The 26288-nt window shown below is 44.1% G+C and overlaps 1 protein-coding gene across 1 annotated transcript in view; it reads left to right on the plus strand.

Annotated features, from left to right (window-relative positions):
* The window catches only part of AMBRA1 (autophagy and beclin 1 regulator 1), a 405622-nt gene that overhangs the window by 33730 nt on the left and 345604 nt on the right, over positions 1-26288 (plus strand). The window contains exons 6-8 of the mRNA XM_054971604.1: positions 398-570; positions 14720-14786; positions 15796-17270. Coding sequence (XP_054827579.1) covers positions 398-570; positions 14720-14786; positions 15796-17270 — 1715 coding nt within the window. The remainder of the gene's footprint in view (positions 1-397; positions 571-14719; positions 14787-15795; positions 17271-26288) is intronic.

Genomic DNA, 26288 nt, shown 5'->3' on the forward strand with positions numbered 1-26288 from the left:
GCAGCTAGAGGGTGATATTACCTATGTAGTAATTCTTGTTGGTGGTGGAAAGTGCCCCTCAAATCATAGGTGACTTATGGTGACCCCTGCTGGGGTTTTCAAGGCAAGAGACTAAGGGTGGTTTGCCATTGCCTGCCTCTGCGTAGCAACCCTGGTCTTTGTTGGAGGACTCCCATCCAATTGTTGATCAAGGCTGATCCTGCTTAGCTTCTGAGATCTGACAAGATCAGTCTTGTCTGGGCTATCCAGGTTAGGGCAATAATGTTTGTTAGACAAATTTAATTCCCCAGTAATGTGTGTGTGATCTGGTTTAGGGTCATAAGATAAATTTATTTTGTTTGTTGTTTCTGTATCTCAAAAGCATTGGTAACTCTAGACTGATTTTTTCTTTCCTCAGGGTGGAAGTGAGAGCTGGTTTACAGACAGCAACAATGCCATTGCATCCTTGGCTTTCCATCCAACTGCCCAACTCTTGCTAATTGCAACAGCCAATGAGATCCATTTCTGGGACTGGAGTCGCCGAGAACCTTTTGCAGTTGTGAAGACCGCCAGTGAAATGGAACGGGTTCGGTGAGTAATCCTTTCCCAGCTGTGTAGGTAATTGCTGGGGAACATGGAGTATGAGATGGAACCAGATTCAGAAAACATCCACAGAGTTGTTACTTTGACCATACTTACCTGGGCTGGCCACTCTATGCCATTTATTTTTTTAAAATGGAGAAAAATATTTGTGATTGTAACCAATAACCCAATCCTCTCTTCTCTCCACCCAAGAATATCTGAAATGTGGTGGGGTTGGCTCTCTCTTGGCTTACTTTAGTGGCTGCCACCACTCAAGCTCTGCCTTTTCTTTATCTCTCTTTGGCTTGAGGTGCAGATGGTTTGTGTGTATCTGTGTGTGTGTACTGTTTCACATCCCCTCCTCCCTGGCCAGCTGCCTATCAGTAGTCCAGTTAGAAGTTTCTGGTCTGTGCATTGATAAGTAGCCAGGCACCCTATGTGAGACCTTTTGAACACAATTTGAAATCTTTAAAAGGAAAAAGATTTTTATTTACTAAAGGACAGACTCAATTCGTACACAGGAGCTCTGGAAAACACTAAAGCATGTTACAGAACTAAGAAAAGAGATACAAACATGAGACTAGCTAAGTTGTACAATCATCTGTGCTACCTTAGCATTCTCTTCCATGGAATGGACACAAGCCTGCTGAAACTTTGAACACAGAGTCTGGTTAAGACAGACTTTACTCTATTTGTCCTCCGTTCCCCACTTCTTGATTTGCACACTTCTTGCATTTGTCCAGACCTTTTCCTGTCCTTGCTGGGCCAATTTCACTTAACCTGTTCTGATACTGGGTTTGAGTTCCCATGTATTGTTGTCTTGTGCTTTTTCTCTAATCATTTATAGGCATATGTCCCCAAACCTTTTATATCCACTTAGGATATCCAAATAGCCATCTGTATTGCCCTTTTCTGGCAGGTGGGAAAATGGCCACCCCTATCCTCCCAATTTTTTTCATAAAGGAAAACTTACCGTCTCTCATCTTGAAATCTGAATAGTTAATTGCTTTGTTCTGAGGAAATAATGTTTTATCTGATCAAGACCTTCCTGCATTGTTAATCAAGGTATCCTGCATTCCTCTATCATAGCATTTCCCAGCCAGGGTTCTGCAGAACCTTGGGGTTCCATGGGACATTGTCAGAGGTTCTGCAGCAGCCCCACTCCCCCCCCCACTCCCTCCTTGCAGCCTCTCTCCTTCCCTCCTCTCTTACTCAAATTTCCCATGCAAAAAGAAACTAATGCTCAACCCCCTTCCCCCTTGCCCTCCTTTTCAAGTTAATGGCAAGATCAAGGAGTAGAGCTTGAGCTGGATAATTGACAACAGTAGGATGGGATCCTGGATAGCCTTCTACTCTTGCTTTCATCCTAATCCTGATGCAGGAAAATTCAATAGGCAGGTTTCTCCCCACCCCCCAACACACCTCAATATTAGAGGGCAGTGAAATGTTTAAAAAACACACATACCCTTCTCCTATAGGTAGTTTCAGGCTGTCTTGTCCAAAAAAGAGCATTTAAAATATTCCCCAGCCCTCCCACCGATGGTTGTTAGCCAATTTGCAAGGGAGTGAAGTTTCAGAAGGCCAACCGTGAGGAGATAGGTTTTGTTAAGGAGTGGCATACTGCAATTAAAATTATAATCCCATCTATATCACGTTTGTCCCATTTATAATCAGTTCTGTTTTCAAGGCTACCCATAGATGGGTTTCTGTGCAAACAAATGGATTGACAAATTTGCTTGCAACAAGGCCATCTTTCAAAGCGTTTGTGTGTGTCTGGTTCCTGACAGGTGGTGTCAGCCATCCTTGAATGACCGCCTGCATTGTTCTCTTTCAAAATCATTATGCTTTCTGCGTTGCCGTGTCCTCACGTTATGCATGGGCTTGAGGATCGTAGAGGAAGAGGAATGGAGGAGATTGGGAGAGTGCAAACGCCGTCTTCGCCCCTACATACCCAAACAGTGAATCAACTCCCCCCTCCACCACCAATGAATCGCACAGGCAAGAAAAGTGAGAAGGGAGCCCCAGGGAGGCAGGGAAGGTGCATGTTTAAATAGAGTTATTTGCAATCTGAAGTCTAACTGAATGAAGCTGATGAGAGAAGTTAGATGGAGGAGAGAGGGAGAAGAGGGGAGTCATTTTGATCATATTAGAAGTAATAAATTGTGACCTTTTGATTTGATGAAGGGGCTGTGGGGCTTCACAAAACAAGGGAGAAATGGCTGTTGTCAGTTTACCTAGCCAGCTGCTTGAACCTTGCAATACAATGTAGGCTGACATATACAACAGCTCTTTACATATACATTTTCTTGACAATAATTTAGCAGTAATTGAATTGCACTTCTTGCTATCAACTTTTTCTGGGCTGTAAATATTTTCATGGGTAGAAGTTCCTCAGGATTTGTGTCAGGCTCTGCAGCAAGGTTGTTGGAGCAGGAGGGGAGGTGCTCCCCTCCAAGTTGACCTGAGTGGCTGGGCCAGTTGCTGGGTGCGTCTTGGAAAAGGAGAGGGTGGGGTTTACAGCACCCTCACACCCTCTCTCCCCGCTGAACCGCTCCTGTGCTCTCCCTTCTAGGGGTGTGCACCCCCCCCCAAAAAATTGTGTTTCCCGCTTTGGGTTTACTCGAAGCCACATATAGCCACACATCTTGAACAATCAATTAAAAGTAGTGGACAGTAGTAGACATATGGTATCAGTCATGATCTGCTCACTTAACTTTTCCTGTTAATGATTTCTTGTTATCGTCTTGCACCTGGCCATGGCATCACATTTTGGCTAGCGAGAATGTCACATTATTTAAAATCTCCTAATTAGTCATGAAAATCTAAAACCAATCATATTTTTATTTTGTTGTCATATGAGAAAGATCTTAGATTTCTTAGTAGATAGCACATGATAATTAGTATAAAAGATGCCATCCAGATAAGGAGTAGGGTTCTGCTGAAAAATCTCATGCAAAAACCCGGGTGGATAACCACATCTAAGGGAACAAACAATGTACATTAAAGACTCTCTTCAAAATTATATTATGTGAAATGTTCTTAAAGTGGCACAGTGCATATAAGACAATAAATTTACTTGGCTGTGCGCCAAGAGGGGTGCGCCGTATGCTTCTGAGATTGCCCAAGAGGCAGCGTTGCTTTGAAAATGCATGGGGAGGAGGTCTGATGACCCCTTATGCAGTCTGGAAACAAGCGTTTATAATAACTGGTTCCTTGTCGGGTCGTTAGTCCTTCAAGTTGTGTCATCTCCTTGTTCCATCTGTGAAGAAATATGAAAACAACAACATAAATATCTACAATCAAACAGCAACTATTTTGCACATTTCAGCGTGGACTTGATTGGCAATCCCCTATTGAACTTTCAGCACTTTGTGGGAGCCAATCCTACTCCCATTATTGGTCAGACTTTGTGTCTTATAGTCACTTTGTAAATTGGTGTGAATTAAGTATGAAATTGTAAAAAAAAAAATTATTGTCTTATATGCACTGCGCCACTTTAAGAACATTTCACATAATATAATTTTGAAGAGTGTCTTTAATGTACATTGTTTGTTCCCTTAGACGTGGTTATCCACCCGGGTTTTTGCAGTTTACTTCTAAGGGTGCTTCTCTTTTCCTTACGAAAAATCTCATGAACGTCTAGATGAGAAAAATCTATATATATAAAGAAAAGTGTCCTGACTGACTGATCAACGTCCAGCCCAAACCCCTGGACCTAGAAACATGAAATTTGGGGAGAACATTCCTTTCATGATGTAAACACCCACTAAGAAGAGATTTTAAGACATTTGCCCCCTAAGGGGGTAAAAAAAGGGTAAAATGTGTTTTCCCATAGGGGTACAGCTTTCATATGTGGCTGGCAGGCTTCTGCCTGCTTTGGCCCCCCTCCCCTGCCCACTGCCAGCTCGGCCACTCTTCCCTGATTGGGCCAGCTTTTCAAGGTCATTTGCATATGTGGCCTGATTGGTCCTCACTCCCAACGTTCTAAACAGTATGCAGTTGCTATTGGGAGTCATTGAATGTGTCCTGATGTAAAATGCACCTCCCAGTCTTCCCCTCAAGGTTCATCAGGGCAACCAATCTCCTTGTGGGGCCTGGCTTTCCTGTGTGGTTGACAGACTCCTGCTTGCTTATACCCCCCTCTCTCTTATTGGTCAGCTGTAGAACTCTCTGTTCTGAGGTAAAAATCAGGTCAAGGAACCTGCAGACTGTCTAAGAAAGACGGTACAAGACTCCGGAATAGGGATTTTATATAAAAGTCAGTATGGCAATTGAGTTTTTAAATGTTCATCGGGAGATGGTGCACAACCTTTCTAGGGGCCATTTTGATGCGAACCTCTCACATGAACCTGCAGAAGTGCCCACCACACCACCCCTCCCTCAGTCCAACTCTACCTCACACCTCTTGCAGCCATCACCTCTTACTGCCCTCAAGAACCTGCCTGGCAGATGTCGTGTAAGATACACTGGCACTAAAAGGAGGAAGCAATTTAGAGATGTGGCAAATAAATATGCACATGGTACTCCTGCGGTGCACCGAGCAGTAGTGTCCAAGTACCAGCAACGTCACCCTGAGGTGCACAAAGCTTCAGAGTCTCTCTATGAGCAAAGCAATCCTGGAAGATGAGTAGAGAGGCTCTCACTTCCATGGAATGTCAAGGCTCACTCAGGCGTGGCATATGATCCTTCGCTACCTTCAAGCTGCCTCTCAGCCTCATCCATGCAGAAACTCCCCTGTTTAGCATCTCAAAACAAAGCAACATGGCCCAAGTGCTGTGGAACTGTAAGCTCATTGTTTGAGATGAGAGCACCTTGATGCTCAAGGGGTGTTTTGAGGCACTGAGCATAACCCTCAAAGATATCAGGGGCAACGAGAGAGCAATGGGGGGAGTCACAGTGCTGCTGGCTGGAGACTTCCGGCAGACTCTACCAGTAGTCCCAAGGGGAACTAGAGCTGACGAGGTTAACGTGTGTGTCAAGGTGTTGTATCTGTGGCCCCTCATCAGGAAACTCTCACTAAGAAAGAATATGAGGGTCCTCTTGAGAGGTGAGGTGTCCACTGGGGAATTCTCTGAATTCCTGCTAAAAATAAGGGACGGAGAATATCCCAAGTCCAAGGGAAAGGTGACCATCCCTGCAGGCCTGGGCACAGTACTGATGACCTAACAGCCATGATATACCCTGATATCACCACTATCACAGAGAAGTCCATGGACTGGCTGTGCGAGTGTGCCATTCTGACCCCCAAGAATGACAAGGCTGCCATCATTAATGAAACACTACTTAACTCCCTCAAAGGGGCAGAAATGGAGTACAGATCTATGGACTCGGTGGTGCAAATGTATGACGTGGTCCACTACCCCATAAAGTTCTTCAAAATGCTCAATCCTCATGGCTTCCCAGCCCATAAACTTCTCCTCAAAGTGGGGACTCCAGTGATGCTGCTCTGGAACCTCAACCCACCCAAACTCTGCAATGGCACCAGACTGCGAGTGAAAGCCCTCCACAGGAATGTCATCAAGGTCACATTGCTCACTGGCAGTGCTCAGGAGGAGTCAGTGTTCATACCATGCATACCACATATCATCAGGTAACCCCTTCGAGTTCAAGAGACTACAGTTCCCCCTCAAGGTCTACTTTGCTATGACGATCAACAGGTCCCAGGGGCAGACACTGAAGTTGTCAGGAATTGACTTGAGGGAGGACTGCTTCTCACATGGGCAGTTCTACGTGGCCTGCTCCAGAGTGACTTCTACCAGCAGCCTGGTGATCCTAGCACTTGAGGGGAAAACAACCAATGTGGTCTGCAAAGAGGTCCTTCAGTAGAAAAAAACCCTGGTTGTACGTATTTTTCACTTTATTTATTGCACTACAATCTTTTCCTTTTAAAATCTCTTCAATAAATGTTACATTTCGAAATTCACTTCATCGGTTTTTGGCATCAACACACTTTACTTTATTCAAACACCTTTGTGAAGCTCGGGTACTATGCTGTTATACTACAAAACCAACTCAAAAGAAAAAACCACAAACCAAAAAATGTTACATACCAGTGAGTATTATACCTGGATTTAAAGTAGTTAAATACCATAGCGAAGCACGGGTATCAGGCTAGTATGTGTATAAATATGTGTGTGTGTGCTTATTGAAAATTTGATGCATTTCATAGTAAATCTGATTTTAGATCAATTAAATTTATTTGAAGGATGTAAGGAGAGTTAATACTTGTTGCATGTACTTGTTCAATACTCATAGGTTTTATTTTAATCTTTATATTTTGATAGCATGCTTTATTTAAAACATTAGAGTTTATTTTAATAAAAAATAAACAAGAAACTCTAAAAGAAGTCTCCGTGTTCCTGGATGGGAAGAGTTAAAACAAGGAAAACCCATATAAATATTTGTGATAAGCAATCGGCTCTTCAAAGATATATCTGTTTTTCGGTCTCACCATCTAAGGCATTCACAGCTGTTCAGAGCTGGATATAAATCTCAGCACTGGATGTTCTTAATGAGGCATGGATAAGTAATCCATTGCAACATTTTACCTCAGTCTCAGTTCCTGTTGCTTTTGCACTCTCACCTTGCTCCTGGCCTTTTCAGAAGTGAAAGCTTGTTTAATTGGCCCATTGTTGTTTGTTTTATTATGCATCTCTGCATTGGGCTGCCATGGAAGTGAAGCAGTGACAGCGAGGGGGGGAGTATAGGGTATATACTGCGAGGCACACCTCCATCCTTGGAGTATAAAAAGCTACAGCAGGCTGGAGAGCCTGGGGAGGCTTCCTTACAAGTGAGCCACATGAGCACACCTGGTTCCTGAGTGAGCTGGAGTGCTGAGCTTTTGTTAATCCATTTTGCATTTGTTGCTCTGGGTGATCCTAATTGCTGTGATTTTAGGCAGAGTGATCTATAATTACGCTGTGTAGCAGAGATAATGTGTATAGGAGTCAGAGCTGTTAGCAGTCCCACTTGCCCTCAGAATATCAGAAGGATTATGAATATAGTTATGCTATAAGCCCCTTCTCTGAATGTGTTTAGAGCACTGAAGCTCCTATCCAAGCAGGCAGAAATATGGAAGCCAGATCTCAGCTGGGAGATGGAACGTGCGAGCATGGGGAATGATAGGCGAGGCCTGCTCAGTACCTCCCACGGCCCAGAGATGTGCTAAGGATCCTGATCCAATACAGCCCTCCTGGAATTCCTGAATCAATCACCACAACACACCCTATTGATCTCTCTTTAACCGCTTTACTATTCTTAGGCGATTCAAGGAGCTGATAGCCTCACCCATCCATACTTCATGGATCATCAGTCATCGCTGATAACTTTAGTTCCACCCGGGAAGACCTAATCAAACCTTCCTATTTCATTGTCATACTCCATTGTGGAGACATTTCACCAGTTTTTTGTCTTACCCTGGAGATACTTCTCAATCTTTTGTCCCACCCCAGGAACAACCATTAAGTCTTTGTTTTTGGGGCAGAAGATGCAATCTTGCCCCTGAGTAGGATCCACAATATAATTGGACTGCCCCTCTGCCATAGTTGTGTGCATGCTCTCAGATCCAGCATCCACCCTCGAACCTCAGTTTGAGCTCTTCTGCCTAAATGTGCTGGTTGCTCAATGCTCCCTCTCCCAGACACCCTCTTCTAGATGGTAAATATCACCAAATCCCTTAAACTCTATCCAGCTTTCACCACTGCTTTCTAGTTAGCTCTGAGTGTGCTGTGTGTGTCTTGTGTGCTGTTGATCTTTGTTATTTTTAGTAAAAATCCTCTTTTGAATTGAAACCTCTGGTCATTGAAAGTGTTCTCTAGCCAGGACAATCCTTGTGTACACTGTTGGAGATCCTGAAGTTACCCCCTCTTGCTGCCTCTCCTTGCATGATAATTCCCTCAACTTGCAAGGAGACCTTCTGGTTGGGTAACAGAGCAGGCGGAGGAGAGGAGCCAAACAGACCAGTCATCACTTGTGGGTGTGTGTCTAAGATGGGTGGATGAAAGGCAAATGTTAACATCTGCATGGAAGTCAGGCTCAGTATGTTCTTGCATTTAAGAAAAAGTTGTGAGAAACCAGCATCCATTTAACTAGGACAAACCCTGTGATAGTGTTGGGATAACTACTGAAGGTATCGAATGCTGTGTGTATATCAGAAAAACATCCAAAACAGTATACAGCCAAATGCTGAGCAAATAGCCCATGTGTAAAAGGCCATACTCTTGAGTGCAAAGAGATACACATAAATGGTACAGCAGAAGACTGCAACTGTGAGTTGGAAATAGCCCCTCCTTGTAAGAGTTATTTAACACTACAATTAAATTTTCCCAAGGGTAACATTTCGACTGTCCCATATATAACAAAAGATATGTTCAAGCTTGTTCCATCAGGAAGTTCCCCTTGCAGAAAGAAGAGCACGTTTGAGATGTCTAATAGAAGGAAGAGAAGCTAGTGTGTGTATAGACCTATTTGAAGTCCAAATATAAAGAAATGCACACTGGGACTAAAAGGCAGCTGTGTGCACCTTGATTGTGTAAGTGGAGTCGTTTATACACAGGCAGGCTCATAGAAGGTTGCTCTAGACTAACTAACCATATTGTGCGTTCTGTGGCAGTAACGCTTAGGCCAATCTTTCTTTGCTGCTTCATTCTTTCCATTTCTTTCTGAGGGACTTCCTCAAGATGTTGAAGTATCTGCTACTAGGGGTGTGCGGCCTAATGCAATAAACCTTACCTACCTACTAGGGGTGTGCAGGGCCTGCCTGATTCGGTATTCTCAATTCAGGTTTACCCGAATCAGGAAACTGATTCGGAATAAAGGGAATTCTGAAGCGGAAATATTCGGATTTGATTCGGAAAGATTTGGCCGTTATTTTCAATGGGGAACTTGCTCCCGGCTTTCCAGGAGCCTGGGGGGGCATTTTCTTTCCAAATCAAACCAAACTTGGTGGGGACCTTCTCCTAACTACCCCCCAAGTTTCAGAAAGATTGGACTTTGGGGGGCCATGTTATGGCCCCCCAAAGAAGGTGCCCCCATCCTCCTACACTCTCCATTATTCTCTAAGGGGGAAAACAAGTCATCTTTCTAGGTGGCTTGGGGTGGCATTTTGCAAGCAAAATGAACCCAGCTTTCAGGAGACCTGCTCCTACTTGTCCTCCCACACTTCCCCAAGTTTCAGGGAGATAGCACTTTGGGGGGCCATTTTATGGCCTCCCAGAGAAGGTGCCCCTATCCTCCCACTCCACTATTCCCTATGGGGGAAAAAAAGGGTCTTGTCTGGCTAGGAGTGGCACTTTGCATGCAAAATGCCCCCAACCTTCAGGGGACCTGCTCACAACTGTCCTCCCACCCTCCCCCAAGTTTCAGGGAGAATGCACTTTGGGGGGGCATTTTATGGACCCCCAAAGAAGCTGCTTCTTTCCTCCCCCACTCCACTATTCCCTATGGGGGAAAAAAGGGGGCAAATCTGCCGGGTTGTCCGTAAAGCCGAAGCCATCCACTATGGAAAATGGTCTGCCCTCCACAGCTACCATGTTGATGATGTGGTATATGAGGTGCCGGCTCGCCTTCTGGATCCCCTCTCTGGGCATACTACTGCCCTGCCTACCAGGCATCTCCGTCAGAGAGGCGTGGCATCCCTGCCCTATAGAAACCCGTGGGAGGAGAGCACCAGAGGAGCCTGCCTCCTTCTGGCTAGCTGGCAGCCGTGTGGTGCCACTCGAACTCTCCCCCTGAAGAAGCACCTCCTGGTGATGCCTCTTCATGTGGTTCCTCATCCCAGACATGGAGATGGTTCTCATCTCTGCCACGGCTGACGCGCTGCATGCAATGCCGGCACTGAGCAAATCGGGGGTCCTCCGTTCTCTGGAAGTGATTCCAGATTTTGGAAGTGATGGGGGCCCCACGCTTACCAGGGGAAGCGCTCACGGGCCCACCATGAGACACCTCCTGTGAGGTGCTCTGGCTGGACACACCGTGTCCCACTCTCGGCTGGGCAGTTGGGAATGGATGAGGATGAAGAGGCAGAGATTTGGGCTCTTCCACCACAGTCTCTTCCTCTTCCTCTAGCACCCTCTCCTTCTGCACAGCCATGAGAGGCCTGCTGCTGGCTTCAGAGGAAACAGGGGTGGACCGCCCAGCAGGGGGTCTTCCCAGCAGTTTCTCCAACATCCTACGGGTTCCTGGGGTGAGCGGGAGCGCAGGGAAAGTCATGTGCCCCACGTCCATCTCAGGAGATACCACATGCTGCCCCTCCTCCAGCAGCTGGGTCTCAACCACTGGAGGAGGTGGAGCCTCAGCAGCAGGCCCCTGCCCAGTGCCAGCCCCTGCCTGAGACACCTGGGTTGGGGGTGGCCCTCCAACAGCTGCCTCAGGAAAGAGGGCCTTGTGAGCCCTCTTCCTGTCACCAGAAGCCAGGCTGGTGAACGGCAGGAGCGCAGGGGAGGGCCGCAGCAGCAGTTCCCCTCCCCCCTCTAGATTTAACTCTAGCCTTTCCCCTAGGACCCCTCTCAGATTTCCTTTCTGACATTCTTTCCCCTCCCGGAATCTACACTGACTACTCCTGTAGATAAGTCTTTTTAAAAAATAAATTTATAACAAAAGGAAAACAAAGATAAACTTTGTTTTCAAGAGCTATCTACCTATTTCTAAATCTGTTCTTCTCATAGCTCTATCACTACTGGAGATGGTCAATCAAATGTCTTTTTAGACAACCCTATTTATGCTTGGGAACCTAAACCTACCAAACAGCTGAATTCCTCTTCAGGAATCGAGCTGGCCCTAAACCCCAATAACAAGGGAAAGCCTTAGCCGCTTACAAGACTAGTATGCCCGGGCCGGCCTGGCTCCACGGGTGTCAGAGATAGGCAGTGAAACCCTAGTTATGGGAACACTAATGGGAAGCCTATTTATGACTATATCAATATGTATATATATATAATTTGAATATAACCTAACTCTAACTAATGCTTTTCCTACTGATCCCTGTTTACTGGTTTAATCAAACTAACCTTGGTTCTCTATCAGTTAAGTTGAGGGCAAGTAGCCACTGAAGGCCTACAACTGGACTACCTTCTAAAGACACTATTTAAAAGGAAAACTATTCTGTTGTGTGTGTGTGTGGTGTGTGTATATGTGTGTGATGTGCAGAAAATGAAACTCACTCCACCCAGGCAAGCAAAAACCCACCCCTATCCCCACCCAAATGGAAAACCCAGCGAGTCACAGACTCACTCACCAGTCCTGCAGTCCAGCGATGGTCAGGCAGACAGGCGGGCAGGAATCCTACAAGGGAAGTCTTCTCCTCCTCAGCAGCAGGCGAGATGAACCTCTGCAAGCTGCCGCAGCAGCGAGAGTCTCTAGTCTCTCTAGGTCAGGAAGAGAATGGTGGGAGGTTAGCATAGAAATCCATAAACTGCACTCCCCCCAAAACTGAAAAAAAACCCAGGCCTTGGAATTGGTGTGACCCAGCAAGACCCAGCAAGGCCCAGAGCCACTGTGCAAAGGTAGACCACAGAGTAAAACAGAGCAGACATGCAAGCAGTGTCCCATCTTCCAGATAAATGCTCTTCCCTTGCTGCTCTGGCCCCAAAAAATAAAACAATCCATGCCTTGGCTAGCATTGGTGTGATGCAGCGAGGCCCAGGCCCACTGTGCAAATATAGGCCACAGAGTAAAACAGAGCAAACATGCAAACAGTAGCCCATCTACCAAATAAATGCTCTTCCCTTGCTGCCCTGGCCCAAAGCCAAGAAGGGGGGGAAAGGATGATTATCCAGGCCTTAAGAGCAAGGCCCACTCTGTAAGCAAAGCCATTGTTGTCACAGAAAAACATTTTAACCAGAGGCAAGCAGAGTGGCTCAGCATCAGTTGGGCCAGCGGAGCAGAGAAACTCAGAGGACTCTTCTGAGGAAGAGGCAGCTGGTGAACCTGACCCAGATCCACAGCCAGTGGCAGAGGCACTGCAGGAGGAGGCAGGCCCTGAAGGCTCAGGTATTGATCCACAGCCAGGTCCCAGCACATGGGTTCCTCAGCTTCCCAGCCCTGGGCTGGCAACAGAAAGCCAGGTGCAGGCCAGCTCTCCCCCTTCATCACCAGAGCCTTGGGAGCACTGCCAGAGGAGGGCTAGAAGAGCCCTCCAAGCCAGAAGGTGCAGTGCCAGGCTAGCAGCACAGCACCGGCCCAGCATCATTAGTGATGATGAGTGCTCGCAGGAGCAGGACTGAGACAGCCAGCAGGTGCTTGCTGTAGCACAGGCAGCTGAGCACTGTGAGGGTTAAAAGCAGCCGAAGAGGGAGTGGCTGCGTGGAAGCAATGAGTCCGCTTACTACTGACCTTGCTGCTGTGTTTGGAACTGATTCTCTTGTCCCTGACCTTGGCCTGTTCCTGTGGATGTGTTTCTGGAATCCTTCTTTGGACTTGAAGCTGTGAGTGTGCTCAATTGGTGCCTGAACCTTGGAACTGGGTGCTGCCCTGCTCGGACAACTTGGGAGTTATCCCTTGCCTGCTGCCAGCGTGAGTCTGCATCGGGACACACAGTCTCCTTCCTTCCTTCCACCTTTCCCCTAAATAAAAAAAATCTCCTACCAGTCCTCTTCTGATGTCCAGCAGTGAGTCAGTTGATCCATAGCAGAAGGCAGAAGTCCACTCCAGTCAGTCCAGGAAGGTCAGGCCAAGGCAGAGACAGGGAGAGTCTCTCTCCAACAGAAGCTGGCCCAATGTCCAGCCTCTATTTTAAATCCCCTGCTGCATCTCCTTCCAGCTAATCCATTGGCTGGAAGGAGGATGTAGCAGTGGGATTGGACACTCCTAACTCACCCCTCCCTTGCCTGATCCCCCTCCTTCCTCCCCCTTGTACTCCTACTCTATCACTCATCCCTCCTAGCCCCTCCCTACCTGAAATTTTGGCGGGAATCTCTAGCGGCTTGCTTTGCTTTGCATTGCAATGCATTGCATTGTAATGCATGCAGGTTGCAAAGCAAAGATTCCAGCCTTTTCTAGCAAGAGGGGAGGGGTGAGGAGGTAGTGAGTCACTCACTCCTTCTCCCCCCTCCCCTCTTCAAAGAACCTGCAGGAAGCTTATGCTTCCTGCAGAAATTTGCTAGCCGTTTGCAAATGCAAATGCAAACAGCTAGCAAATAGGCGATTCTTTGATTTCCGAATATTTCCAAAGTGACCCGAATCACTTCGGAAATATCCAATTTGGTATTTCCGAATCGGGGCCCGTATACTGGCCCCAATTCAGAAATACTGAATCTTTCCGAATCGGGCCCGATTCGGGTTTTTAACCCAGATCGGAAACCTGAATTACACACCCCTGTCTGCTACTAGAGGAAGAAGTCCAGGTGCTAGCATTCTGTCTTTTAGAATTAGTGCTGACTTCCTGCTGCAGCTTTACACTCATTCATCGCATAGCAAAGCAGTTGCCCTTTGAGATAGGGTTGACTTCTTCCCTTTCCTTATGTAACACACACTCTGCCGCTAAATATCCAAGCCACCATAGTAGAGCTGTCAACAACTATATTCCTGGCTAAGATTTAATTCTCAAACAATTTTTTGAGAATTTTGCATTTCTAGTTGTCACTGCAAATTTATTCTTGAAATGAGTTAGCCATATGATTAACTTGCCATGTTGGGGAATGAAACCTGATTCTCCAGATTAGAGTCCTGCTGCTCTTAACCACTACACCAAACTGGCCATATTCCTGCTTTTTTAGTCTTTAATGCCTACGCGTGTTCATCTTTCTCTTACCAGGTCTTGGTAATTTGCTTTATTTTCATCCCTTCAGCAAATGAGCTACTGACTTAAAACATAAATGCATTATCTATTGGGAAAATTGATATGCTACAGTGGCCATGAATCACTTTAGTATGAAGTTTGCATTCCTAAGCTTACTCAGTAGTAGTTCCTGCTGCTTCAGTGTTCCTTGTGCTAAGGTGTTTTCTCATTCATTTGCATAGCTGTGTGTTGCCATTTAGGGAGTTGCATATACTTCATAAATGAGTGAAACTTTCCCCTTCTCCCATATGAATCTGATAAACATGAGGTTTCTTTACACTGTAATATGCTTCAGAAATATCTGATGTTCTTTTTGATAGGCAATTAAAAGTACAGGAGGTGAGAACAGTTCTGTTTAAACAGAATATCTTTTCTTTGTTTCAGACTAGTACGATTTGACCCCCTTGGGCATTATTTACTCACAGCAATCGTTAACCCTTCCAACCAACAGGTAATGATCTTGCTTTCATTCAGTTAAGATCGCTTTTTGTCTTCTCCCTAGAAAATCTAATTTAGACAATATCTCCCTTTGGTTACTCTTCTGTTTTTCGTCATGTCAGTTGTGATTGGTTGCTACTAATTTTAAATGCTTTGGGAGCGTCTGACATTGTACAATTGTTAAAGCTAGGCAAGAATGAATCTAGTAAGATCCTGAATGAGATACTTGGAACCCTTTGCAATGCTATTAAAAACTGATAAACGTATTTGAAGCTTTGTAGTTATTAGTTATAAATATTTGGCTCTACTGAGCCATTGTCTTGTCTTCATAATCCTCTGTGCCAGCTGGCCAAGAATCTTCTTTATTTTGATTGTATTAGTGAGCCCTGTGGTGCAGAGTGGTAAGCAACAGTATTGCAGCCCAAGCTCTGCTCACGACCTAAGTTCGATCCCGGAGGAAGCTGTGTTCACGTAGCTGGCTCAAGGTTGACTCAGCCTTCCATCCTTCTGAGGTCGGTAAAATGAGCACCCAGTTTCCTGGGGGTAAAGTGTAGATGACTGGGGAAGGCAATGGCAAACCACCCCATAACAAATGTCTGCCAAGAAAATGTCGTGATGCAACGTCCCCCCATGGGTTAGTAATGACTCGGTGCTTGCACAGGGGACTACCTTTACCTTTACCTTTAATGAGCTATATTAGAAACTCACTGCTAATCTATTCACTTGAAGAAGGGCTGTGGCTCAGTGATGGAGCATCTGTTCTCAATAAAGAAATTCCCAAGTTCAGTCTCTGGTATGTTCCTTTAAAAGGTATTGTAAAAGATCTCAATGCTAGACCCTGGAGAGTCATTGCCAGTCAGGGTGGACAATAGCGACCTTGATAGACCAGATTAGGGACATGTATGGTAGGTTGTGGGTTTCCCCCCCGAGTTTAAGTAGGCTCTTAATAGAAAGAGAGCCTTAGTCAGTTGTTCTTCGTATGTTAATGCTAGGTGATTGACCATGTATACTTTCCTCTGCAGAATGATGAAGAAGTAGAAATACCTGTGGATAGTACAGAAATGCCACATTATCGCCAGCGTTCCATTCTTCAGTCTCAGCCTGTGAGACGTACACCACTCCTCCATAATTTCCTGCATATGCTGTCTTCACGCTCCTCTGGTATCCAGGTGGGAGAGCAAAATGCCATGCAAGACTCAGCTACTCCTTCCCCTCCTCCTCCCCCTCCCCCTCCCCCTCCTCCTCCACCACCTCCACCGCCTCCAACTAGTGAGGCCTCTAGAACATCTGCCTTTAATGGCCGTAGCGAACCTGTCAGCTATCCTTCAGTAAAGTGTTGCCAGCACCTGGGGATGTGGTGCCTTTGCAGGCGATGTTCTAGTGCAAGACTTCCGTCTTCTCTCTTCCCATCCCAGGACAATGCCCCTTCCACATCTTCTGGGTCCACTGGCACTTCATTTTCTTCTGTGCAAATGGAGCCTTACCAGCAGCAGGATCAGGCATCTACAGCACAGCAGGAGCAGGGACTTCTTAACAGACCATCTGCTTTCAGCACTGTGCAGAGCAGCACTGCTGGCAATACCCTCCGCAACCTTAGCCTGGGTCCCACTCGTAGATCTCTTAGTGGGCCTTTGTCTGGCCACCCATCCAGATACCACCAGTCTACAAGAGAGATGGCTTCTGGATTAGAGGGGTCTGACTGGACTCGAACGGTGTTGAGCATGGGCTCTCGCTCTGAATTGGAAGGTATGCCTCCTCCAAGAACCAGTGCCTCTTCAGTGAGTTTGTTATCAGTACTGAGACAGCAGGAAGGAAGCTCCCAGTCTTCTGTTTATACTTCAGCTACAGAAGGAAGGGGTTTTCCAGCTCCTGGTGCTGAAGCAGAAGGTACCAGCAATGCTGGCCCAAGCAACCCGACCAGCATTCGCAATGAGCTTCAGTGTGACTTGAGGCGGTTCTTTTTGGAATACGACAGACTTCAGGAGCTGGATCAAAGTATAAGTAGTGAACCCACTCAGTCACATCAGGCCCAGGAGATGCTCAACAATAACCTTGAGCCAGATAGGCCTGGCCCTTCTCAGCAGACCCCACATAGCAGTGAAAACAATTCCAATTTGTCACGGGGGCACCTGAATCGTTGTCGAGCCTGTCATAACCTGCTGACTTTTAACAATGATACACTTCGCTGGGAAAGAAGCACACCCAGCTACACACCAGGGCAGGTCCAAAGCACATTTGAGGGTGTGCCATCCAGCAGCAGCCAGCTACTGCCTTCTGAGAGAATGGAAAGCAGAACTCCTCCCACTAGCAGGCTGCCATTGGGAAGATCTTCTGACCCACCTGAAGAAAGGACTGTGGGAGTGGTATTTAACCAGGAGACAGGGCATTGGGAAAGAGTTTACAGCCAATCTGCTTCAAATAGACCCGGGAATGTATCACAGGACGCCTTAAACCAGGAAATGCCTGAGGAAAGTTCAGAGGAGGATTCACTCCGGAGGTAAGACTCATAGATGCTTTCAGTTAAATCCTTCTTCAATGTGTGTGAATTTTAACCATAAAATGTGAACTATTGTGAAGATCTGGAGACAGAGTTGTGTCTGGATCATGAATCTAGCTGTTTGTAAAACGAAATGCAGGGATGAATTTGTAACCATAGTAGTGTACATATCTAAACCAGAGGGAGCCAAGTGATTTAGGAAAATACGAATATTCAGGAGCGAATAATGCATACATGGAACTTCTGGGCTGGTTTCTAGTTGAAATAAACCAGCCCAGTATTGGAAACAGGAATTAGTTAGCTCAGTACAGCAGAGTTCTGCAGCTAGGAAAGCATGGGACCACATGCAGTAACCACTCTCTAGGCAAGTTAATTATAAAAAAGATAAAACTTAATTCACAGCATTCTTGTAGAAGAAAAGAAAGAAAGAACCTAAGCTAGAAAGGTATTTTCCTTGTCACATGGCCAGCTTGTCCAGCATCAAATGTGTGTGAAGATATGAGATAATGGTTTCATGGAAAAAGAGCTGGGTGTGTGTATCTTGCTCCTTGGAGAGCCATGAGAGAAAGAGAACAAACAAAAGATTCTGGAAGAGCATAGGGGCATTCCCACTTTAGAGACATCCTTCTCATCAGGAAGATAATATATACACACAAAGAAATGTAGCAACCCCCCCCCCCACCAGTGTCCAGGCATGCTGAGTCACCTCTGTTCCAACACCCAATAGTCCCACTTATATGCTTATTGAGACACTGCTTGGAGTTAACTATGTTAAGACAGCTTTTTGCTTGTTCTGTAACCCATGTGTAGTAGTAGTAGTAGTGAGAATGTGATTTCCATTTTCTTTGCTTTCAACAGTCTTTAATGTAGGGTGAGGCACTTCTTGCCTTGTTGGAAAAAAAATTCCACCACTGCATTTCTGATTTTGGATCTAAGATGGTCAAACTGCTTATAGCAATTAATTACTTCCTTATTATGAATTCTTAGGTCACTCTGGCTTTGCATGGTATCTGGTAATAACTCACAGAAGATGATAGGTAAAGGTAGTCTCCTATGCAAGCACTGAGTCATTACTGACCCATTGGGGGATGTTGCATCATGACATTTTCTTGGCAGACTTTTTACATGGTGGTTTGTCATTGCCTTCCCCAGTCGTTTACATTTTACCCCCAGGAAACTGGGTACTCATTTTACTGACCTTGGAAGGATGGAAGGCTGAGTCAACCTTGAGCCAACTAATTGAACCTGGCTTCTGCCAGGATCGAACTCAGGTCATGAGCAGAGCATGGGCTGCAGTACTGCCGTTTACCACTCTGCGCCATGGGGCTCTTTCCACAGAAGATGATGGAGGGAATTTTTAGTGTGTTTATTTCAGCCCGTACTTAATCTTAGAAGGGAATGAAACCGCTGTTCTATTGATGGTATATTTTGAGGGGGAAATGCCACTTTTTCTTGCCATCTGAGAAGCAGGTTGCCTGAATCGAACTGAATACTGGTAATAAAATGACCCTCTTGTTTTAAAATATCTGACTCAGGTTTTTCTTCCACTTTTATTCAGTAATCTGTTGACTGACTTTAAGAAAAAAATTCTTGTCCTAAATTTTACCTGATACTTATTAAGCATGTGTATGGACATTACATTCCTCTGTTTTTTAAAATTAATTTTATTGAAAGATTTTTAAAAAGAAGTAAAAATTAAAAAGAAACCAACCCCCCCCCCCAAACCAGAAAGAAACTTGTAGCAAAGTCAAATAATTTTGGTCACAAATTCATTTGTTAATACAGAAAATTTTGAAAATTTATGTACAATTTAAACTAGAGGCTGTTTTGTTGGGATTAATGGACAGATAGCTAGAAAATGAACGTGGTATTTTGTTTTTATATATGACAACGGTGGCAAGACTATTATATGCTCAAAAATGGAAGAGTCCAACTTTGCCTACAATAGAGGAGTGGATTGTGAAGATGATGGAGTTAGTCGAGATTGAGAAACTTACTGCTTTGATTATCCACATTTATAGCAAACTGGAAACCCCTTACTGACTTTCTGCATGAAACTGAAAAAAATGAACTAATGATTTGTGGTTTTGAAGAGTCAGAGCAAAAAAAGGATTATAGAAAAAGAAGTTTTATGCTGATCACAATAGAACAGTGAATTTTGTAACCATATTAATATTTGTCTTAGAGAAAATCGAAAGCTTTTTCTATACATGTATTTTCTTCTTTTTTTCCTTCTCTCTATTTTTTCTATTCTTTCTTACTTGAAGGCCTTTGGCATGACCTGCCAGTAGATTCATCTCTCCCCCACCCCAGGGTCACACCTATTTGTATGTATACAAGCATTCCCACGCCAAAAGGCATGCAAGAATTGTACCACTTCTAACTGTTGCCTAGCAACGGTTGGGCTTTCATCTCAGGCAACTGTGGTTGTGCTTGTGAAATCTCTGGGCAGGAGCCAATGCTTGAACTTTCAGACTTGTTGTACATGCTAGTATTTAACAGATGTAACAAGGCTGAAAATTTGCTAAAATCCCAACTTCCTGTAGCCTCAGGTAGGATACTGACCATTAATACACATGCCGCTGTATAGGATCGTGGCAACTTCTGTTTATTATACTACCTCTACAGTTTGATTGTAGAAAGCTGGGAAAGGCAAGAAGTGCTTCCCCCCCACCAGATGTGCTACCATCACTCTGCTTTAGAATATTGTCTTATTGAGCGAAGATAAGTTTAGCTATACTGTGATTGCTGCCTTCTTGATGTTTTTAATTATTTATATGTAACTATGATTTTAATATGTTTTATGGATTTATAATTTTTGCTGTAATTGTGATTGTGTTTTAACTGATATAATCAGCCCTCAGTCCATTCATGGAGAGGGCGGAATAGAAATATAATGAAATAAATAAATAAATAATAATAATAATGAATATGGAGAGAGGCTGTAGGTATCACCTTTTGAGGCCTTGAAGTTGGAATAAAGAAAAAAGGAAGATGAGAAAGAAGCAAGTGGAGGAGAGGGTAAAATGTTGGACAGGATAAAGGGTACCTGTGGGTTTGGGTAAAGTGTATGTTCTCAGCTTGAACAACATTGTCTGTTGCCATCAAATAGAAAGAAGATAAACATAACTCATAACAACAACAACAACATTCGATTTATACACCACCCTTCAGGTTGACTTAACACCCACTCAGAGCGGTTTACAAAGTATGCCATTATTATCCCCACAACAAAACACCCTGTGAGTTGGGTGGGGCTGAGAGAGCTCTGGAAGAGCTGTGACTGACCCAAGGTCACCCAGCTGGCTTCAAGTGGAGGAGTGGGGAATCAAACCCAGCTCTCCAGATTAGAGTCCCACGCTCTTAACCACTACACCAAACTGGTTCTGAGTCATTATGCAGCGATTCAGTCTTCCTGCACCAGGTTTCTATACACATTCTCAACTTTTTTGACCAGTTGGCAAGGCATTTTGCTAATGATATCTTTCATATTTATATCGGTTTGCATGCCATCTTAATTATATATGTCAGGTTGATCACTGGGTTTCCTTGTGTCCAGTTTTACTGGATGCTTTTCAGCTTGTACAGTTGAAGGTGTAGACTTAATCCTAGTAGAAGGGAGGCTTATTACTTGCATGTGCAACCCTTGGCTTTCTTTGCTGCCAAAGGAAGACTAGCTTGTTGTTCAGGAATCGGTATGAATTCTCTATCCACCTAATTTTCATAGCCCAGAATGTTCCATACTTAGACAGGGAACTCAAGCATTTGGTAGTACACAGTATGAGTGATTTCTGAATATAGGTCTTCTTCCCATGTTTGTGATAGCTTTAGTTGTCCTTGTGGATGATCTGTTCTGGGAAATGGCCAGGGAGCGTATATCTCTGTTTATTCCTCTGGATCTGTCTCTTTGGCTTAATATCATTAGCAAAAGGTATCCTTCTGCACTTGCCTTTGTTCTGGTCTTGAAGTCTTGAAGACTGCTTGGGATGTCTTGAGAAGTCTTGTGGACTGCTGCTTTATCCATGGTCTGCTGTGGGGTATTGGGTGGTGGTACTGCAAGCTACAATCCTGTTTCTCATGCAGTTTATATCTACACAAATTTTCTGGGTATGGTTAGTGAGATTTGGGTGTTGATGTCATCAGTATGTAGATGTCACCCAATTTCCATCAAGTTCTGGGATTTTGAGAGAAAAGAGGAGCCCGGGGAAGTGCCTGAAGTTTGTAAAAGGCTTGGTGTAAGTGAACAAATTCTGCCTTAGTCAGGTAAAAGAAATACTGTTGGTTGGAAATATGGCTAATCTTGAGAGTAGTATGTTGTGTTTTTAGAGCTCATGTAGCTCCAGGTTTTGCAGCTTGGTCAAGACTTTACTCCGAGAATGTCTAGATACTGACAATAGCCAGTGATATTTATGCTATGCCCTTTCTTAGACAGAATGAATGTAGTCATAGTTGCACAGGCACCAGTGACATTCAGATTTGACAACTGTAATGTGGGCAATATGTATACGGTGCATGTATGGACACCAGCTATTTCAAAATGTGATGGCCAGGCTTTTGACAAAGGTGACTATGACAGTTTGGGATGACAGGAGTGGGCATTAAAATATTTTGAGGGAAACCCCCAACACAGCCCAGTGCCGTGGTTCTTATGATGGCAGTGTATGTTCATTTCAGGATTAACTGAGGAGTGTCTGCCCATACTTCATTCCGCTGTCACAATACTAAGTATGCCTGTGAAAGAGGCCAGAGCAATCTTTATTTACTGGCCTGCCAATGTTTGGCACTATTTACTGCTAACTTCCCCAGATGTACATTTTAATGGTGCTCCTGATGTACCCTCTCCCTTGCCCTGGAAAAAACTCAGTTATAACCTTTTCTTCTGTTTATTGTCAAGGAAGAGAACAGAACGAGAAAAAGGTTTATTTACATTAGGGGAGAGTAAATGGGGGATGTTAAAGACTAAATTCAGTGAAATACACACACATTTTATATATACACACAAATAATGAACTATGATGAGTGGAGAGATGGCCAGGAGCTGCCAAGTTCCCCTCAGGTTTCTTAATCTTTCAGATGATCACCAGAGCCTTTTAAAAAGACAGACCTCATCCTTCCCCAGTAGCTTTTCAATCACCTAGAAAACCTACTTAGGAGATCCAAATTCAAGTGAGTGCCACACCAGACAGCCCACTTGCACTTCAAGTGCCTGGTAGTGCTGGTCGTCGAGAGTGCTGTCAAGTCATAGCTGACTTACTGCAACCCATAGTGGGGTTTTCAAGGCAAGAGACTAACAGAGGTGGTTTTCCATTGCCTGCTTCTGCAACCCTGGTCTTCATTGGAGGTCTCCCATCCAATTACTAACCAAGGTTGACCCTGCTTAGCTTCTGAGATCTGAAGAGATCAGGGTAAAATCTCTACCCTGCTTAAGGAACTTCTAAACCCTCTCTGACTCAAATCTCCAGTAAATATCTCATTTTAGCTCTGCTCCTCCCCCTCCCTCCTTGTGTCCAAGGACCCTGATTGGTTGTTTCTCTTTCTCTCCAAACCACTAGAGCACAAAGGGAATTGGCAGATACTGGGAAAGGGCAGGCTTGGCTCTGTCTGTCACAGTGACCACTTAAATAATGTTAAAATTCTGTACTAATTGCTTTTGTTTCCCATTAGTTTTTGAGTCTAATTAAACATACTGGTTTTGACTTTTAGAAGCCCTAACTATTTTCTGACTGGGATATCTTAAGCATTGCATTCTCAGATATGAGCCTGTTTGTGAGATCTTGAAAAGCTTTTATCTGTATTCTCCCTTTATCTGAAGTATGACGGATAATTGCAAGAAATGATCTCCTATGTGGGAGCATGACAATCATGGAACTCTGTAGAAAGTTCATTTCACCTTGCTTGCACTATTGCAGTATGAGGTTAAGAGAGTTCTCTTAGGAGAGCACATGGAGTCTAGTTTGTGGCTTTTAAAACATTGCTTTATATTGACCTAGTAGCTGTGTTCTTTTTCTTTTTTTGCTCGATGTTTCCAGTTCTGTTTTCAAATTGCTTTGTGTTAAACTTTTAAAGCTGTCCTGGGGATCTGTTTCAGAAGGAAGGTACAATATACAGAGAGACACCTCATTACTATGATATTATTATTGAATGTTTAGACAAAAAAATCTAATTTTTAAATTGCTGGTAACATGTGGCTCTCAAATGGGAATAAATGGTAATGACAGTTGAAATAGATGCTATAACCCCTCCTCACCAATTCTTAAAGCCTGCCCAATCTGCAGAAATCTGTATCCTGGCACTGTCATGAAACCTTCTCTAAAGCTTGTTTAGAGAAGAATCGAAGGGATGAAGTGTAGTTGCTTTTAGGGAAGAGAGAGAGTGAGATGGTAGTTGGCACAAAAGCACAACTATATCTTTGTACTTTACTAGAAAAGAGCATTCTTCACATAGTAGAACTAGGAGACAGTGACTTGCACAACAGCTTAGCATTTCAGCATTGCATGAAATTAACTTTGATGTTAATTTCTGAAGTTTAGCAGTGTATCTAATTCAGAATAATCTCTGTGTTTGCAGTTTTCAGTCAGAAGGAGATTAAATTTGCATTTTCTCCCTTCCTCCACTCCATCCCAACTGTGTCCCCAGATATTTCTCTTTTCATCTGCCCTATACTATGAAAGGGAGCATGTTTGGATTGCAATGTTCCTACCCTTATCTACGTGAAATCTTTCCCTGGAAAAACCTTCATTGTGAACTTTTTATCTTGGCCTGCCTTTCCCTTCCCAACATTCTCTCAGCCAAACCTAACAGATGGTTTCATTTTCTATCAAATGAAAACATAATAAATATCTAGATTTGATTCATTTTATTACTTGAAAACTGCTTGGTAGGATGTCATAGATCTTTGCGCACCATGTTGAAATGCATCAATAGTTTCTGGAGATCATTAGCATGCTAGAAACTTTTTCACACAGTCTCTTAAACGGTTGAAAGTCCCTAAGAAATCCTCATATTGGTTCATGTTTGGCCAGTTTGATTTTAGAAAGACGTGCGTTTTGTCTTCATGCATTCTCAACACAGTTTATTGAGGTATTGTGATTGCCTCAAGATGTGTATTATACTTTCAGTTTTTTCATTAATCCAGGTGAATAAAAGATCAGTAGGAACTGAGAACAGGTAAAAGTTGCTTGTCCAGTAGAATTGTATTGTAGTGAGATAAATGAGAGCCACATCTTATGGGTAATTTGTAACTGGACTAGGGGATAGTGTAGAAGGCAAGGTGACTGTTTCTGAGGAGATGATCTAGTTGTGACCAATTCAGACTTTTCTCTCTCTCTCCCCAACTGATTCAATCTTTGTGCTGTCTAAACTGTCATAGATCATTATGTTCCTGCCATCCCTTCTGAGGCTGTGACAGCTGTGCTAAGCCCATCTGTCAGTCATGTACCGATGGAAACAGATGCTTCTTGCTATGGCAGATGAATTTTGGAGCTTGGCTTTTGGGCTTGTGATTGGGCTTCATTCTAGTAGCTCATAGCCCCTATATTTCTTTTGTGCGAAACGGTATGAAATATCATATTAAGCAGCCTGGTCATTCACCTGCTTTTCACTTCTGGCTGTGCTATGCCGATAGTTTTTCTTTCTTCAGCTTGAAGCAGTAGTGGATACCTCAAGGTTTTTTTCAGTGGTGTGAAACCAATTTCTTCCCCATTGTTCTTTCCCATGCTGCTAGCGTTTGAATATGGAGTGGTTCAGTTGCATGGGTATTTCCCACCCAATTGTGGCCAGGTGAGGAAGGAAGCCAATGACTGCAAAGAAATGATCCGTGCAATAGGCTCCTCCCATGCTACCCCCAGACTTTAAGCATTACCAACTGTGGTACAGAGAGCCATGGGAAGCAGCTCTCATATTGCTTGTGGTATGCATACAGCCAAAGACCATTCTTGGCATACTGTTGTGATGGAACGTAGATGGACTAGAAGTACTCTCTAAAGTTGTTAATCCTGCATAATTCAAGGCTGAGCAGATCAAAATCAAACTTTGAGTTGAGAAGGCAGTAGAAAGTTAGTGGAGACTGGAAAGGAGGTGTTAATGTGTTCCTTGTTGCTCCTAACCAGAAGTACCCTAGTGCATAATGTTCTGCTTGTAATTTTAGAGTAGTTTTCAAGGCATCTCTTATATTGAAATGTGATAGAAGACTTTCCACCCTCAGTGACTAGAGGGAGAAGGCAAAATATGTTGTCTCGGTGATGTGGTCAGCTTTTTCAATCACCTAGATATCCAAGATTTGAAAGGGCCCTCAGGCTGTATTTCAGTGACCATGGTAGTCCAATCTATTAGTGATCTGCTAATGAGCCCTGAGCCATAGCCATACATTTCTAAGTATCGGGGTCAGATATGAAAGGGAAACCTGACCCTCATTAGTGTGCTGGTGCTTTCTTACTCCAGATCACTGCATCTGGAGTAAGAAACACAGTAACGTCATATACATCTTGAGCAGGGTAGAGGACAAACTGAAATCTGCAGAACTTAAGAAGAGCTCTGATTGATCAGACCAGTGGTACATCTAGTCCAGTATCCTGTCTCACACAGTGGCCAGCCAGTTTAACAGAGTATAATGGCCAAGGTCTTCTCTGTATGTTGCTTCTTTCCAAAGAAAGTCTTGATACAGTTCTTGTGTTCTAAGTAAATTTGGTACCAGCAAAAGAAGTCCCCATTGTTCTGGTCCTGCTTTATCATTTGAAAAGTTATATGTTTGGGAAATGTATCTCTGCAATGAGTGAATGAATGAGAAGTAAATGAAAGCTCTCCCTCTCTTGGATGATCTTTCACAGATTGGCTGTGCGTAGAAAGAGTGTTCTGATCTTTTATTGCGCTAGGCTAATTATCTTTGTCTAATAACATAGACTTTTTATAAGCATCGAATTAATTTTCAGGTTTGACTTCCTTAGTCTCATCTACTAAAGATGGGTAGCCGTGTTAGTCTATAGTAGTAGAAAAGAGCAAGAATTCAGTAGTACCTATAAG

This window comes from Eublepharis macularius, chromosome 2 (genome assembly GCF_028583425.1).
Source record: "Eublepharis macularius isolate TG4126 chromosome 2, MPM_Emac_v1.0, whole genome shotgun sequence".
In the NCBI taxonomy this organism is placed as follows: Eukaryota; Metazoa; Chordata; class Lepidosauria; order Squamata; family Eublepharidae; genus Eublepharis; species Eublepharis macularius.